The 15,634-nt window shown below is 40.4% G+C and overlaps 1 protein-coding gene across 6 annotated transcripts; it reads left to right on the forward strand.

Moving 5' to 3' along the window:
• The first annotated feature begins 5,440 nt into the window (after positions 1-5,440).
• On the forward strand, positions 5,441-15,343 carry MOCS2 (molybdenum cofactor synthesis 2). 6 transcript variants are annotated; one of them, XM_054003751.1, is made up of 5 exons: positions 5,441-5,495; positions 5,691-5,882; positions 7,593-7,714; positions 10,244-10,390; positions 11,486-11,622. In XM_054003751.1, the coding sequence occupies exons 2-4, from the start codon at positions 5,751-5,753 to the stop codon at positions 10,368-10,370; spliced, it is 381 nt and encodes a 126-aa protein (XP_053859726.1). In that variant the 5' UTR covers positions 5,441-5,495; positions 5,691-5,750; the 3' UTR covers positions 10,371-10,390; positions 11,486-11,622. The 6 variants fall into 6 exon arrangements, 5 of the variants coding, with proteins under 5 accessions (XP_053859726.1, XP_053859727.1, XP_053859724.1 ...); XR_008441369.1 differs by lacking the exon at positions 5,441-5,495 and adding an exon at positions 10,490-10,565 and having other exon boundaries at positions 5,659-5,882; positions 11,486-11,507; XM_054003749.1 differs by lacking the exons at positions 5,441-5,495; positions 5,691-5,882; positions 7,593-7,714 and adding exons at positions 12,456-12,609; positions 14,002-14,125; positions 15,235-15,343 and having other exon boundaries at positions 10,304-10,390; positions 11,486-11,621.
• The last annotated feature ends 291 nt before the right edge of the window (positions 15,344-15,634 follow it).

A 15,634-nucleotide genomic window follows, 5' to 3' on the forward strand; every position in this document is an offset into this window, starting at 1 on the left:
ACATTGGCTTGGCCAGAAGAAACCACGAGAAGGTAATTTCTTCAAAATCATTCTTTGGAAAAGCCTTTAGGTTTCCACTGCTTAGAATCTAGAAAGGTTAGCTTCACTTTTTGTAAATGTACTCTGAAGCATTTTTGAAGTCCCTGATTTCAAAAGTAAAAGGAAATTTTTCTTCAAAAAGCTGTCAAATTGTTTTTAAAGAAACATAACCTTTACATCTCTTCATGTTGTGTGCACTCGTCTCTGTCAAATAACCCTGCAAGTCTGCTTGGGTACCCTTCCCTGAGTAGCTAACAGACTGATACCTCCTCCTTACCACATGCAGTCTGCTGGTCAATGAGGAAAGCCTCAAGCCTTTGCAGTTTTGCTTGCCTGAAACTTTAGGAGATGGGAGAGGAAATGAGATTGTTCCTGTAGTGTACATTTGTCACTGTTCTTAATATTCAGCAGGGAAAGGAAGTGGACAAACTTGGTCTTGGATCCTCAGCCGAACCCAGAGTACAGTCATTGGTACTCTGTACATGTACAGAGTACATCAATTATTCTTTGCATTTTTAAAGGTTGTATAACTTTTATTATATATAAAAATAAAACAGTAAAAATATCCTAATTGTATGCTTCTCTACAAATGGAATGGGTGTTGACTGCATATTATTTTGTGTTTAATAAGAATGAAGCTAAAACCTTGGGATATTTGTTCTGTTTCCAAAGCTAAGAAATAATGAAGTTTATCAATTTTAATGAATATTCCCTCAGATTCTATTATATAACCAAATTAAAAAATAATTTTGATTTTATTTCTTTTAAAAACTTAACATCCCCACATCTCTATGTGATTGAAGTATATTTCAAGATTTCTGCTGCATGTAGAGTTTAGGGAAATTGAAACTATTGCTGCCCAAAGAATTGAAAAAAACCCCAAAATTGGAGAACTGTAACATTTAACAGCTTAATCTTTACTTCAGCTCTGTAAAGATGGAACAGCCATTGATAAACATGTTCATTTCAGAAACAGTTTTCACACCAGTCTGAGAATAAGATGGCAGCTGCTGCCCTCATGTGGATAAGTGTGCCATTATATATAATAGAAAATGAAACTTTTAGTCAAAACAAAGCCATAGAAACTTTAACATCTCAGATTTGCACACAGAATTTGGATAGATGGTTTAAGGGTCTTTCATTACCCACCTGCAGTACAGGCAATGCCATTTACTTAGTTGTAAGCAGAATTTGCTGCCTGGATGCCAGTATACAGTATAGTTCTTAATGTAAATTTTAAGTACGAAACTGAACTCATTCTTATCTGCAGAACCACAATCTCTCTCCCTCAAAAAACCCTTATGGATTCATACTAAAATGTAAAAGTGTCAAGTGACTGGCTTTCAGAACTAATCACACAACCTTTTCCAGGGTTTGGAAAAATTTCAACAGAATATAATCTTTTCAAAGAAAGACCTTTCCTATTTACAAAGGAAGAATTCTAGTTGTCAGCCATCACAGAGAGGAGTTGTATATGACCAGGGCATATGGGCTGGTGGAAATAATGCCTTTCTGATCAGCTTCATTGGAAGACATTATCAGTCAAGATCTAGGTGTGATTTCCTGGAAGTGTGCAAAATAGGTGAGTGAAAATCATAGATCCCTTTCATTAAGAATACTAATTCAGTTTCATACATGGACTGTGTGGTGATGAACCTCTGCAGACTGTCAGCAGTGATCCTGTGGATGGCAAGTAGGCAGGTATGACAGCAGGCAGGCTGCAAGCTGTGGTCCACCTCCTGCTAGAGCCAGAGCAGGTAAACTTCCAACAACTGTTCCTTTGGAGTGCTTATAAAAGTGTATGCATTTTTAATTCTATTACTTGAAAATATTAAACTCCAACTGTAGAATTAATCAAGCTGTGCAGCATTCTACAGAACCAGCTATATAATATTTACATCTTAAATGTAAGGAAAAGATTGAAGGCAAACCTTGTACAAGACTTGTTACAGAAATTCAAGACCTTTGCAGGAAGCAGTACATTTTTGACAACACATTTTTTTTTCCAAGACAAATAACACATTTAATATTTTAAATATTTAGATAATCCAGATCAAATATTAGCCAGGCAGTTCAGTAAAAGGCAGTTTCAAATACGAGGTTCTATGGGTTAAAACTTGCACTTTCCTTTGGCATTGAAGTTGCAGAAACAATTTTTACCCTTGCATCAGCCATGAATGCCCTAATACCCTTTCCCATCATTCTTCAGATCATGTGTTGTATGACTTAATAATCATCAGAAACTCCATAACTGGCTTTACTTGAATGATGATGGTGTGCATTCTAGTTTAATACAACCTTTTTGGGCAAAGGACAGTATAAAAATGAAAGAAGTCATCTCTCTAAGAATACTGTAGTTCCCAACAGAAAAGAAAAATACTTTATACAAACCCTGAAAATTTGTGGATTTTTAAAATATCATTGAAGAAGTTGCACATTTCACTTACTGCCGTTGCTCAATAAAAATAAGTTCTTGTAGAAAAGACTTGCCCATAAATGAGACAGTTGAACAGAAAGACTTGTTTGCCTATGAATTATAGTTCCGGACTGCTTATATTCTGCCTTAAAGCCGTGTATTCTTTCTCTGTACTTGTGCAATGCAATTATATTAGAAAGCCCTCTTAAAACTGGGTGATCTATTGGTTTAGGGAGCTAAAGATTAATTCCAGATGTAGTCATGCTCTTCTAGCCCTTCAAAAAGTAACTACTGCACCATCTGTTTTGTAATAGACAATTTCAAAGAGTGCCAAGGGAAATGTTAAATATATTGGTCAAATGGCCACAAACACCTCACACACAGGAATTCTAGAGGTCACAGTGTCTCAGATAGATTCATATTTTCAAATTTTTCTCTCAATTGTTCCACTATGGAAACTCAAGGAACAGCTCTCCTTCCATCCAAAATAGGAAGATGTTTTCCAGATTATTACCAGTATTGACATGTATGATGCCAAATTCAGACCTGAATTCAGTGGAATTACTGGAATTCACAGTGACATATCTCCTATACCTGCCTGGCTTCTGGATCCTTGTAGATTATTCCAAATGGTTTTTGGGGTTGTTTGGCGGGTTTTTTTTTTTTTTTTTTTTTTTTTTTTTTTTTTTTTTTTTGTGTTCTTTTTTTTGTTCGTTTGTTTGGTTTTTTTTGTTTTGTTTTGTTTTTCTTGAGGGGTTGGGGTGTTTGTTTTTCCCTTCTTTTCCTTTGTTTTCTTTTTCAAATGAACTCAGTAGCAAAAATGCTACAATGACTTCAGATTTGGCTGGTTGCCCAAGGAATATGAAGGGTGCATTAGGTAATGAAGGGTTACTCCATGTCATAAGTGATAATTTTTATTTTCCCCAGTTATTTCAGGAAGTTTGATGTAAAGGAATTTTCTTTTTTCTTCTAAATGAAGTTTTATGTCTCCTCAAAAAGCACTCAAGTCTCACATCAACATGGCCTAAATTCTTCACAACAAAACTGGAGTAAAAAACATTCTCTCAATATTTCTCAAGTATAAATCTGAACTTCAGAGCAGCAACTCATGATTTATACCAAACAGTCCTGAGAAAATGTTTAAAATGAAAACAAAAGGAAACATAAAATCTGCTAGAAATTAGACAATCACAATCTTGTACAGTCCTAGAGAGATTTTTCTCTCAGCAGTGACATTAGGTAAATAATTGGTAAAAAGAATTAAAGATAACAACGTATCTCTTTGCTTTTCCCAGGCATCCAGTCACATTTTATACCAATTCTTGTAATAAGTTGTTACAAAATTAGCTTAAGAGTAGCAGACAGGCTAGTGTACCCATTTAAGTATTGGTGACTTTTTTGTGGCTCTCTCTATTCAACATCAGATGCAGAATCAGTGCTTTAGACTGTAAGCATAGTGTCTGGGCATATTCTAGCTACATCTAAAAGTTCAAAGTTTCTTGATGGTAAGTAAGAAAGAAATTAGTAGGTAAAACATCCCCATCTACAATTCCTTAGAAATGAACTTCTTTAAGCTGCTATTTGGGTCGTGTAAGGAAATCCCATATATACAGGAAAATTTGCACTTTTTCAGTATTAAACATTACTAAAACAAAAAAAAAAAAGTTGTAAAGTGGAATAGGAAACACCTGTTTCGGAGTATTTAATAACATAACTTTTTTGAAATTGAAGACATTTGAAAGTAATAAATTCTGAAAATATACATATACTATATTCTGGCTAATGTACATATTGGCATGGGAGAATACATACACACCTTTCTGCTACAGCAAAGGCCTCATTGCTTAGGACAAGATTTAATTGAAAATAATAGACTCAATAAGTAACAGAACTAGATATTATAAATTGCAGATACCCATATTCCAACCCAAAAGCTCCAAGAAGAAAATGGTGCCTGAAAGAATGATACAGAACAGGAAATATTTTAAGGGAACATCATATAGAGCTAGTCTATATAATAATGGATAATTTTGAATCCTGGTCTCTACAAAGCTAATGTGTCTCCTTCAGAGCTAGCTATAAAACTATCTCTTATTTAATCTTAGGTAGGTATCTATACTCTCCCCCCAAAAACACCAAACAAGCTAAAGAACCAATCAATCAAACAAAATCAATCAGGAAAAAACTCATTATTGCAAACCAAACATTGTAGTTGTCCCACCTCTTGCTGAGGCTGATGTTCCTGGAAGACAAGACTTCCAGAATAAAGAGGTATTTAGGGAGAATTTTGTTTTTGCCAGTAATACTACACCTCATCTTAATTCCTGGTTTTGATTAAGAACTTTTAACTACTTCCTAGCTGTTCAAGAACATAGATAATGGATCATAAGAGTCACAAATCATACTCTATTCCTCTGCTTTCTAGGCACATAATCTGTCTTTAACTAAATCATACAATGCAGAGCTGAAGACTGATCCTTTGAAAACTCAAGAATTAATTTAGGTGAGTTATTTCTTGAAGATCAAAGAAAGAAAATCCAGACATTCAGTGTCAGTAACCCATCTCTCCCTATTCCATAGTTGTCTTAACCCTAAATGTTCAGATAAATCCTCCAAAGCTCACTGTTTTCTGGGCTGAGAGGCTAATTTTCTCCAGCTGAGGCCAGTACTCCTCCTCTTCACTCTAAGAACACCACTTATGGTGCACCTTTTGCACGGGAAAAATGTGCCAGCCACTTGCTAGCTACTGGATGGGTCATACACATCATGTCAAAGTGATCTATTCCATCTAAGATGTATAGATCCAAAATTACTCAGCCCTGAGAAAAAAAAAAACAACAATTATTTTATTCACTTGACACATGCTGTGTTTAGGAGAGTTCAATTTGTAACACTAGTTAATCATTCACAAAAGAACACAGTTTTAAAAAGTTATTTGTTCCTCGCAGCAGAGGATTAAGACACAATGTACTGAATAACTGGCACAATACAGTTGCACTGCAGAAATGATTGTATTTCTATCACACACTTTTTGGAAAATGTAATCACTTTAACTTTCATTGTGTTTGTAACTAAGAGGCAGGAATTATGAGGAAAGGTCTGCTTCCTTTCTCAGCCATCTTTTTAGTTCTTTGAGGTTTTTAGATTTTTGTTGTGTTTTTTTTTTGTGTTTTTGTTTGGTTTTTTGTTTGTTTGTTTGGGGTTTTTGTTTGTTTGTTTGTTTTTGTTTTAACAGACAGTGTTGCATCCAGCAAGGATTGATGTTCTTGTACAGAGAAGGGCAACAGAAGTGGTGATGGTTCTGGAGCACAAGTCCTGTAAGGAGCAGGTGTGGGAGCTGGGCGTGTTTATCCTGGAGAAAAGGAGGCTCAGGGGAGACCTTATCACTCTCTACAACTGCCTGAGAAGAGGCTGTGGCCAGGTGCGGGTCAGTGTCTTCTCCCAGGTAACAAGCAACAGAACAAGAGCAGATGGCCTCAAGCTGCACCAGGGGAGGTTTAATTTGTATATGAGGAACAATTACTTCACTGAAAGGGTGATCAGGCATTGGAACAGGCTGCTTAGGAAAGTGGTGGAATCACTGGCCCTGGAAGGTTTCAAAAAAACCTGTGGATATGGCACCCAGGGATATGGTCTAGTGGTGAACACAGTGGTGCTGGGGTAACAACTAGACTCAATGATCTTAGAGGTCTTTTCCAACCTTAACAATTCAATGACCACCAGCCCAAATCACAATTACTGACCATAAACTCTACGACACTGATGATAGGAGAAAAGGGTGTGTATGCTTTTACAAATGACTAGATAACCTGAAAGAACCAATCAGGTTCTGGAAGAATAGGTGTGGGGCTACATGTTGGAGTGAAGATATGTAGTATGCGGATCTCTGAAAGTTTGAAATCTTCCTAGTACCTGACCCAATGGGAAAAGTAGGAGGTTGTTTAGAATAAATGGAGGCTGAGTCTACTAAAAACTGGAGAGACCCTAGATGGGTATGCCCCAGTGGGATCTCTCTAGTTTTCAGTAAAGTCCATTTTTGCAGGACTCCTCTGTCTCGTTTGTGTACCCTGGGCTATGGCAGCATGATTTTCTGCACACTGTTAATGGCTGTGGACTTGCCCCTGGTTTGTCTGCCTGGAGGAGTTCCTCCGTTACTGTTGTGAGGTCATGATTGTCACAGACAAACACTACAGAAATAACTAACCCTGGCCACCCACAAAGAGTAGCTTTGGTGCACAGTTATGCCATGTGGAACAACTGCTGTGGGTCTCTCGGCAGCACTTTCTACACACCCCGTATCACTCTCCCCTCCCTGGTGAGAGCCACCGCTCTCCCTCCCTGCTGTCCTTCCAGGCTCAGTTACTGCAGACAGAGGTGAAACAGGCCCTAATCCTGAAATCCTGTGTCAGCATTGAAACGGATCCGTGGCTTTTACACGACAACTTTACCTGTCCTGTGCATTTAGTATATGTTTAACACCTACAAGGCAGTGGACGCGTAATGTTTGCGAACATCTGCGAGTCCCCCTGAAAATCCGGCTTGTAAAGTGCCGTCCCCAGCACTGGACCCTGAATTCTGGGGCAAAGCTGCGCCATCTCCCACCTTCGCCACCACCCGCGTGGGGAAGGAACTGGCGGTGTCCGGCCCGAGAGCGGGAGCGGGCCCGGGGTGCTCCCGGCCAGGCCGCAGGGGGCGGTCCGGGCCCGGCGCCTCTCGCCCGGGCGCAGGCGCCGCCGTGGGCCCGCGGCGGAGGGCAGCTCGCCCCGGGACGGCGGCTCCATGCGCTGCCAGGTAGGTACCACCAGCCGGCAACGCTGGGGCCGGTCCGGCCAGAGGCTTGGCCGGTTCCGGGCAGAGCGGCGGGGCTCACGCTGTCCCTGGCTCCGAAGGATAGCGGGAGCGGCCTGGGCGGCGGGTGCGGGGCGCGGATCCGCGGTCACTCACCGTCCCCCGCCCTCTCCGCCTTTCCCCGGCTGTCTTGTCAGCCGGGGCAGGAGAGACGCGACTGAGCCGATCGGCATCGAGACAAGCCTGGGAAAGCTTTTCCTGGCGCTCTGGTTCCGGTTATGTGCTGGTATTTTGGGAGCGGTTTTTTGGGCAGGCCCCACGGCCCTGAGCGCTGTTTGTTCCCCGGCAGGTCTTGGTGCTGTATTTCGCCAGGAGCGCGGAGCTGGCGGGGCTGCGCTGCGAGACCCTCTCGGTGCCACGGGAGATCACCTCTCTGCAGCTCTGGGAAGAGATCGTGAAGGTCCACCCCAGGTATGCAGCCAGTTACCCTTGAGGTGCACAAAGCAACGTGGATTTAAAAAAAAAAAAAAATTGTAATACAAATTCGGTGTTTAGCATTGGGCTGGAACACATAGCAGTACTTCAAGAGCACAAAACCAGTGGTATTACCTTCTTTTGGTAACCCGCACCAAATGTTTTGTGTTTTGCACAGCTGGAAGTGTTTTAGCTTTTATGTATACACAAGGAAAGCCCAGGTGCAGGAGATGTACTCAAAACTGGGCCTGAGAGTACATGTGGCCCATTGTCCAGGAGGGCTGTGGTGTGGTAACCTGAAAACTGCCATGTTATTAGTCTGTGGAAAAAGTGAGATGTTGCAAGGAGGGATCAAGCACAGCCAGGACAATAAATGAGACATAAATGATAATAGGCCGGTGTTTCCAATTGCTTAGGTTATACATTAGGAAGTTCTTCATTGAAAGGACGCAAAGACATTGGAATGGGCTGCCCAGGGAGGTGGTGGAGTCACTGTCCTTGAAGGTTTTTAAGGAAAGAGTGGACTTTGTGCCATGGTCTGATCTCCATGTCCAGTCATAAGTTGAACTTGATGATCTTAGAGTGCTTTTCAAACTTAATTGATTCTGTGATTAACTGTACTGTAAGCCATTGGTCTGAGCCTGTGTCACACTCTGCAAGGCAGGTCAGGAAGGGAAATGAAGCCCCCACAGGTTTCCAGCCACTCAGCCCTGACACAGCAAATATGTTCAGCCATTTCAATGCTCTAAAAAATACCCACACCACTGCTGCATGCATTTCATGAGAAGTCTGGTCCTGAGAAAGTACTGTGTATGCTGTAAGGGTCTTAGCAGCATTGGTGCTCTTGGGAGTGTCAACAAAAATGCCCCCTCTGTTTAAAGCTGAGGGAAGGTGCTCAGTCCTGTCAAGTCTGATTGACAAGGGTGAACACCATTTTGTAGGGATAGAAGGGGTTAAAAAAAAGGTAAGGTATAAAAGAGGTTGTGGTCCTCAGAATTTAATGCTCAGTGCTCTGGAATTTCTATAATTTTGGACTTAGGTGTCCAAGTCTTCCTTTAGGCACAACCTTTCTTTAGTAAAATGCTCTCAAACACTGTGAAAAAAAATGAACTCTTTAATATTGGTATCTGTTTCCATGTGAAAAACTCTTCAGAAAACACTGGACCAGGGACCTTTTCCTCACAGAGAATTGAAATTTTTGTTTGGGTGCTAGAGGCAGTAGGGAACATGTATATTTTACTTTGCAGCCTTTTTGTCTATGTCAGAAGCAGCAGCAGTACCATTGGTCATTTTGCTGTAATTTGTCAACTTTGTCCTTTTATGAATGATGACTTGGGGTAGTAGAATTTTGTGGAAAAACTCAATATAATTGTAGGGCATTGACCACAGACTTCTGTTCACATTGCTAATGGATATTCGAATTGCAGCTTGAGCGTACTTGACAGTGCTTTTCTGTTCCACACATTTTACCCAACTAATTAGCTTGCAATGAACTTTAATTAGAGCCCATCCTTCTAATGGGCACTTCAGTTTCATGGAAGTGCACAGTTCTTTAGTAGATTGCTTTGCTTTCATACAATCCCTCCCTTCAGTCTGTTCTCTGAATCTGTGCTACTGTGTTTTGCTCAGCCTGAGCCTTGACTACTTTTTTCTATCTGGCTTGTAGAAAACAAGATGATTTTTACTTGTACTCTTTTGGTCTGCTTACTTGTTTCTAGGAAATACAGCTGAGCTGCCTGTGCCAGATTTTGTAGTCTCAAACAAGAACTGTTACCACGCCTGTGCCGTCTGAAGTAAAATGCAATTATTTTTTCTCCTGTCTTACTGCTATGGCCTTCATGCTTGCTATGTAGTTGCACTTAGTCATAGAAATGATTCCCCGCCTCATATCCAGAGCTATGGACTCTTGCAGCAATATAAAAACTATGTAGAAGGTGTGCCAGAAGACACATCACATTTGCTCTCTTAGTTCTGTGGCCACTCCTTATCAATAGCAGATTTCAGACCAGTAAGTACAAAAGACCGAGAGCCTCACAAAGTCTAAGCACACACAAGAGCAACTCTCTGACCACTGAATCTTCATGAGATCTCATGAATAGCATACCACAATGCTTCTTGGTGTGTAAGAAAATTGTTCCAGTCCTGCCAGACTGCATCAAGACAGTATTTCCTTCTAATCCCAAATTGGATGGTTGCTGCCTCTTGAGTTACCAGCTTTTTTATTGTAAGCTTCTGAAGTGGGTCTGATATGAATTGATTTGTTCTGACATAGGCCTATGACAAATCCAATTCCCAATTTCTGAAAATTATACTGATCTCATTTTTTCTTAGCCATTACAAGAAAATCCAAGATTAGGAGGTGGGTGTTTTTTGTATTTTTAACAGTTTCTAGGAAGTGGTGTAAGTCTCAGTAGTTTTTACTTCAGCTGGCCTATACTGTGCACCAGTTTGCTGTTTAATGAAATCTCATGGTTAAATACAAACATTGTTTGAAAACCTATTTGTGCTCTTGCCAATCCCCCTCAGGCTTGCTATCATCCGGGATCAAGTGGTATTTGCTGTTCGGCAGGAGTACGTGCTTCTTGGAGATCAGCTCCTGGTCCTGCAGCCTGGAGACGAGGTTGCCATCATCCCACCAATTAGTGGAGGCTGAATCTGCCCCAGTTCTGTTAGGTAGGTATCACTTACTGCCTAATTTCCTGTGGAGTGCAATTGTGTGCTAAAATGCCTCATGAATTCTGCGTGATTTTACAAGAACCGTTTCTTGTTTAGATCTGAAGATGTGATTGCAGTTCTCTCCCTCCACCCCAGTAATCTTTTGAGATAACCCAACTTGTGTTTCCGTCTGGTGAGTGCAGTTGTGCTGAGCAGAAACTATAAGCCAGTGCACCAGTAAATGATTAACATGTATGCAGTAAATGGAAGACATTTGCCGGAGAGGTCAGGCATTGCTTTGAATCTGGGTTTTAGGTCTTGTTACTCTTTCCTGGTTGTTTCTTCCTACCCGTGGAAACTTGGCTTGCTTAAACAAGATAATAATGAAAAATTTCCTTTGACTTTTTAACAGAAAGGATAATAAAGTAAAAATAATTGACTGCTGCTTAGGAATTTTGTTAGTTTGTTGCTGTTAAAAAGGTGTCCTTAGAATGGCTTCATTTCTTTGCCTGCTTTCAAGTGCCAGTCCATCTGTTCACTGCAGCTTGTTCCGTTGCTGCTGATCAAATTACTTCTCATTCTTAGGTGATCTGATGACTGGCTTCTACTCAGAAAAGTTAGAAGTGTCTCCTATGTGTCTGTAACAGACTGATAGTATGAGGTCCTGAATGTCCTGGAGAGCATACTCAACTTTAGGGTTAGAACTCTAATCCATGTTTATCAGAAATCGCTGTTTTAAATTGATTTGATGAGATAAGTAGGAGGGACTGACAATATCACCACAGATTTACCAGCACTACACTGTGGTCTGTGCTAGTTGAATGTACTGTTAAACCAGGGCCTTGGGCTAATTATAACTTCCTCCCACTGTACCAGACTTTCCTATCAGAAAGAAGTATGTTTGCAATAAAACCAAGTAATTGCTTGTTATTTGCAGTTAATATTCTCTAAGTGAGGCTCCTGAGAAGTGAATTTCACATGTAGACTGGTCTTTTGGGCAAATAAATAGTGCCTGTGTTGTGCATAAATTCAGGCATGAGCACTGGATAAAAAGCAGTTGGCTGATGCTACTGTCTCTGGGAACAACAACAGTGTCTGTCTGTCTGGTTTCAGTTTTTCTATTGTGATATGGAAGAAAGCGAAGATGTGCCAAAAGATTTTATCAAGCTCAAGTCTGAAAAGCTCTCTATCGATGAAGTGTCAGAGCTGGTTGTTTCACCATACTGTGGGGCAGTGTCTCTGTTCATTGGTGAGTTTAATATCTGTGAGCTAAGTCACTGGATGTTACTAGTGTAATAAATGTAACTTAAGTAGTCCACATCCCAGAGTTGTAGTTCTCAAATAAATCAGTTCCTGATCTGAGCGCATTATGTTTAGAAAACAGGTTCTGAATTACTAGAGCAAGACCGTGGTAGCTCTTAAATAGCTGCCATGGGCTAAAGTGGTGTGGCTGGTATGGCTATTGTAGGACTGAACAGAACAGTAACTTTGGAGTAGAGAACTGCCTGGAAGTTGTTCCCCTGTCCCCTGGGATACAACTTGTTCAGGGTGGGAAATAAAATACTGTGGCTATGCCAACTATATGTCCACACTTGTATGTGAGGTCCTGTAACTCAGGTCTTAGTTGAAAGTGAAGTCCTGTTCTACCAATGGGCTGGTGAAGTTCAGGCTGGTAGCTCTGTGCTGTGCTTAATGTACATGGCACACATATGAAACTGCTTGTGCTTAAACCTTAGTGCTATTAGGCTCCTAAATACTGGGCATTTAAAAATTACATGAGCAAATGCCATTATAGCACCTTAGCAGTTACCACAGAAGATGTCCCAGCCTTGGGCATTGTGGGCTACAGACCTGTGTAATGTGTAAACTAAATTCTTCCTTTTATAGTAAAGATTTATCTTGTTCAAATAATCTCATTATGCAGCCATGATTAGGGGAGGTTGTTTATATTTATACAGTGCTGACCTTGACCATAGCAAGAGATCCTCGGTTTTTACTCTATATTAATATAATATATAATGTGTATTGTAAAGATACAATATGTATTCTCAGTACTTTTAGTTGTTAAATCATTTTTGTTTAGGTACTACAAGAAATAATTTTGAAGGGAAAAAAGTGATTAACTTAGAATATGAAGCGTATACTTCAATGGCAGAGACTGAAATGAAGAAAATCTGCAGAGATGTTAGACAGAAATGGCCTTCAGTCAAACATATTGCAGTGCACCATAGACTTGGGTATGTATGTCCAGACCTCATTCTTCTGTAACTGGAGTATCAATCCTTGTTTGCTGCATGGCTGTGCTTACGTAGTTACAGAACCCACAGGAGTGTTTAGAAACCATAGTGTAGCAAAGCTGGCTGCAGGATCAAGCTCTTGCTCTGGAGCTAAGTTTCAAAATTTTGTTTTCAAAAATATGTTTATTGGTAGGGTTTGCTGGAGTCCATACTTAGCCTGGCAGGATGTTTGATGCTGATGTGATGTTTTGAAAGCGGGGAGATATTTCACTCCAGGGAAGGGGAGGCTGTTTCGTTTATTTTGTTATTTATTTTTTAAAGGTGTGAAGTTGGCAGCACTTTATTTTTTCTTCTCTCTCCTGTTGAGGGGCTGCAGAATGTTCTTATTGTCAGATTTTAATCAATTTATGCCACAAAAAGTCTGGAAGCTTAGGCTGTGGGCATAGTAATTGCCAGCCATGCTTGTGGGAGAACCTCCTGTTCCTTGAATCTTGGATAAGCATTTTCCTTTTGATTCAAAACGTGGAATAGTAGTGTCTGACATACTGTTGGGCCTTCCCAGTTCAGGGAAGATTTCTCGCTGAAACTAGCAGGATTTGCAGAAATCCTGAAGGAACTTGGGATGTGATTGCAAAGGGTAAGTAAGATAAAAGGCCTGAGGGGCAGTTTCCCTAGACTTCCTTTCTAGTCCGTGGAGAGGGTGGCTGTCATGAGGGCAGCTCAAAGCATTTAGGCTGAGTTTTCTTCCTATGGACTGTGCTGAAGGTGTCTTACTATAGAGGGAAGATTGGGAGGCAGATTTTGGGAATGCTACAACTGCAAGGAGAAGCACAGAAGCTTGTGCTTCTGTTAAGTTTAGCACAGCACATCAAGTAAGAAACTTGTGAATCTAAAATCAGAATTCATAAAAAATGTGGTTTCATTGCAAAATCTGCATAGTATGGGGCACTTAATTTCTTCTTTCACAAACTCTTGTGCAAACTGAGATGATTTCTTAGGTTTTTAGATACGAACTGGCTGTTCAAACTTGTTATTGTTCATTATTAAGCCAGCTTCCGGTGAGTTTCCTATGCATTGTTACAAGTTAACAATTTCCCCCTCTTAATTCCATAGGCTTAATTTTAAAAAAAGAAAGAATGGAAGAAAAAAGCCCATGTCTGGTGGGTTTATTTATTCTAAAGTGTGGAATTCTAACATCTGGTACTGATTTTCCTTGTGGTTTTCTTTCTTTTAAAATGTGTATAATCTTTTGGATGTGGTTTGACACTTGCTCAGTATGAATGAGTCAGGAGAGCATGTGGCCAGAATACTGACGTGACATGGGTGCGACTTTTGGGTGCTCTTGATGTTAAGTATTAGCTAAAGCTGCTGTTGTTCCTCTTCTCTCCCTAGTGTGGTTCCAATAACTGAAGCAAGTGTAATTATTGCAGTTTCCTCTCCACACAGAGCAGAATCCCTTGAAGCTGTAATGTACTGCATCAATACCTTAAAAGCATCTGTCCCAATATGGAAAAAGGTATGTTTGGGGACAAAATCAAATTTAGGGCTATGCTAGTCTTAGATATCTGGGCTGTCTTAGCAGCATTCCAGGCAGTAGCAGCTGCTCCTGATGGGTTGTCAGTGTCAAGCACCAGTGAGTTTCCTCTACTGCAGCCAGGCCCATATATGGCAGGTAGGGCATCTGGAAGGTTCTCCTGTACTTGTACCATGTAGCTCCTCTTTATTTTGAAGCCATCCTAGGGTGAAAGTGAAGGAGGCCTGAGCTGTCCCCTTTTGAGTAGCAAAATTCAGTTCTGCACAGGCTTGTGGAAGAATTTGAGTTAGCTTTGCTTTGGACAGCATTGCAGTTTGGAAATAGAAGGAGTGTTTCTTGCCATTCTCTTTGCCCCTCATCACTGTGGCCATGAGAAAGCACTAAGCAACAGCACACAATGAAGGGATGAGCAGAAGTCCCAAAGCTAGTATAGGCACACAATACTGTGTGGTGAAACTACCCCAAGTCTAGAAAGAGCCTCATTGTATGACCTCAGTGTTGCATGCAAATAATGAGCATTATCTCTGCCTCCTCTCCCTGGCAGAACTTGGCATGTGGTTAACAGTGATATTCCCCATATTACTTCACATTTCTGATACCTCCTTGAGGAGATGGAAGTTCTCTCAGAATAAATAATCAGGGACTCAGAATTTGCTGCTTAGGACTGGACTGCAGCTGGGTAATCCAGTCTGTCCTTAAGATCTATTAGTAGTTTATTTATTGTCTTAATGTAATTTTTATTTTAATACTGACATTTTGTTACATCTATATTCTCATCTCAAAACAATGGTACAGTAGGTTAATGTAGCAGCATGAATGCTGTGTACTCTACAGCTATTACAGAATTTCTTCAAGATCTCTTTGTTGACTTCAGCATAGGTAGGCCCTTTCAAACTCAGTGGGGATCAGCCTGAGGTTCAGCCAAGTCTGTATGTTCTAACGGTGCTGCCCTCTTCTGCTTGCCAGCCAAGTGCTGTGCAGTCCTGATGTGATCAGTAAATAATAGTGGGATGGCTATTAAGTAGCTTGGTCTGGTTTGTAGCTGTTTGTAGCAGACTCACAACACTTCCCATTCTTTGTTTATATTACAGGAGATTTATGAGGATGAATATTCTTGGAAAGAAAACAAGGAATGCTTTTGGGCAAATTCAGAAAAATAATTGTACTCTTTTGAAAATAAAGTGTTACTCTTCGTAATGAGCATGTTTACTTTTGAGTTTTTACAGAGAATCTTTATGTTTCTAAACGATTCTAACAGATGTTTCAGTCTCAATAATTTAGTTTGGACTGAGTGCAGTGAATGAGGATTAATTAGGGGTTTTAGGTGTCTTGACTCACCTTTGGAATTGCCTTTTTGTGCATTTTAACATGGAGTCAGTTTTTAAAAGAATCTTCCCTAAAATTCTTTGTTACAAGGTTTAAGCTACTCTGTGATAAATACTATTCTAATGCTTTTACTTTGGTCTGTGTTCTCTGGAGGTCACCACAGGA

This window comes from Vidua macroura, chromosome Z (genome assembly GCF_024509145.1).
Source record: "Vidua macroura isolate BioBank_ID:100142 chromosome Z, ASM2450914v1, whole genome shotgun sequence".
NCBI lineage: Eukaryota > Metazoa > Chordata > Aves > Passeriformes > Viduidae > Vidua > Vidua macroura.

Coding starts and splice junctions, on each gene's coding strand:
- MOCS2 (XM_054003749.1), top strand. CDS start 11,501: ATGGAAGAAAGCGAAGATGTGCCAAAAGATTTTATCAAGCTCAAGTCT. Junction 11,622..12,455: donor GGCAGTGTCTCTGTTCATTG/GTGAGTTTAATA, acceptor ATTTTTGTTTAG/GTACTACAAGAAATAATTTT. Junction 12,610..14,001: donor GCAGTGCACCATAGACTTGG/GTATGTATGTCC, acceptor TTCTCTCCCTAG/TGTGGTTCCAATAACTGAAG.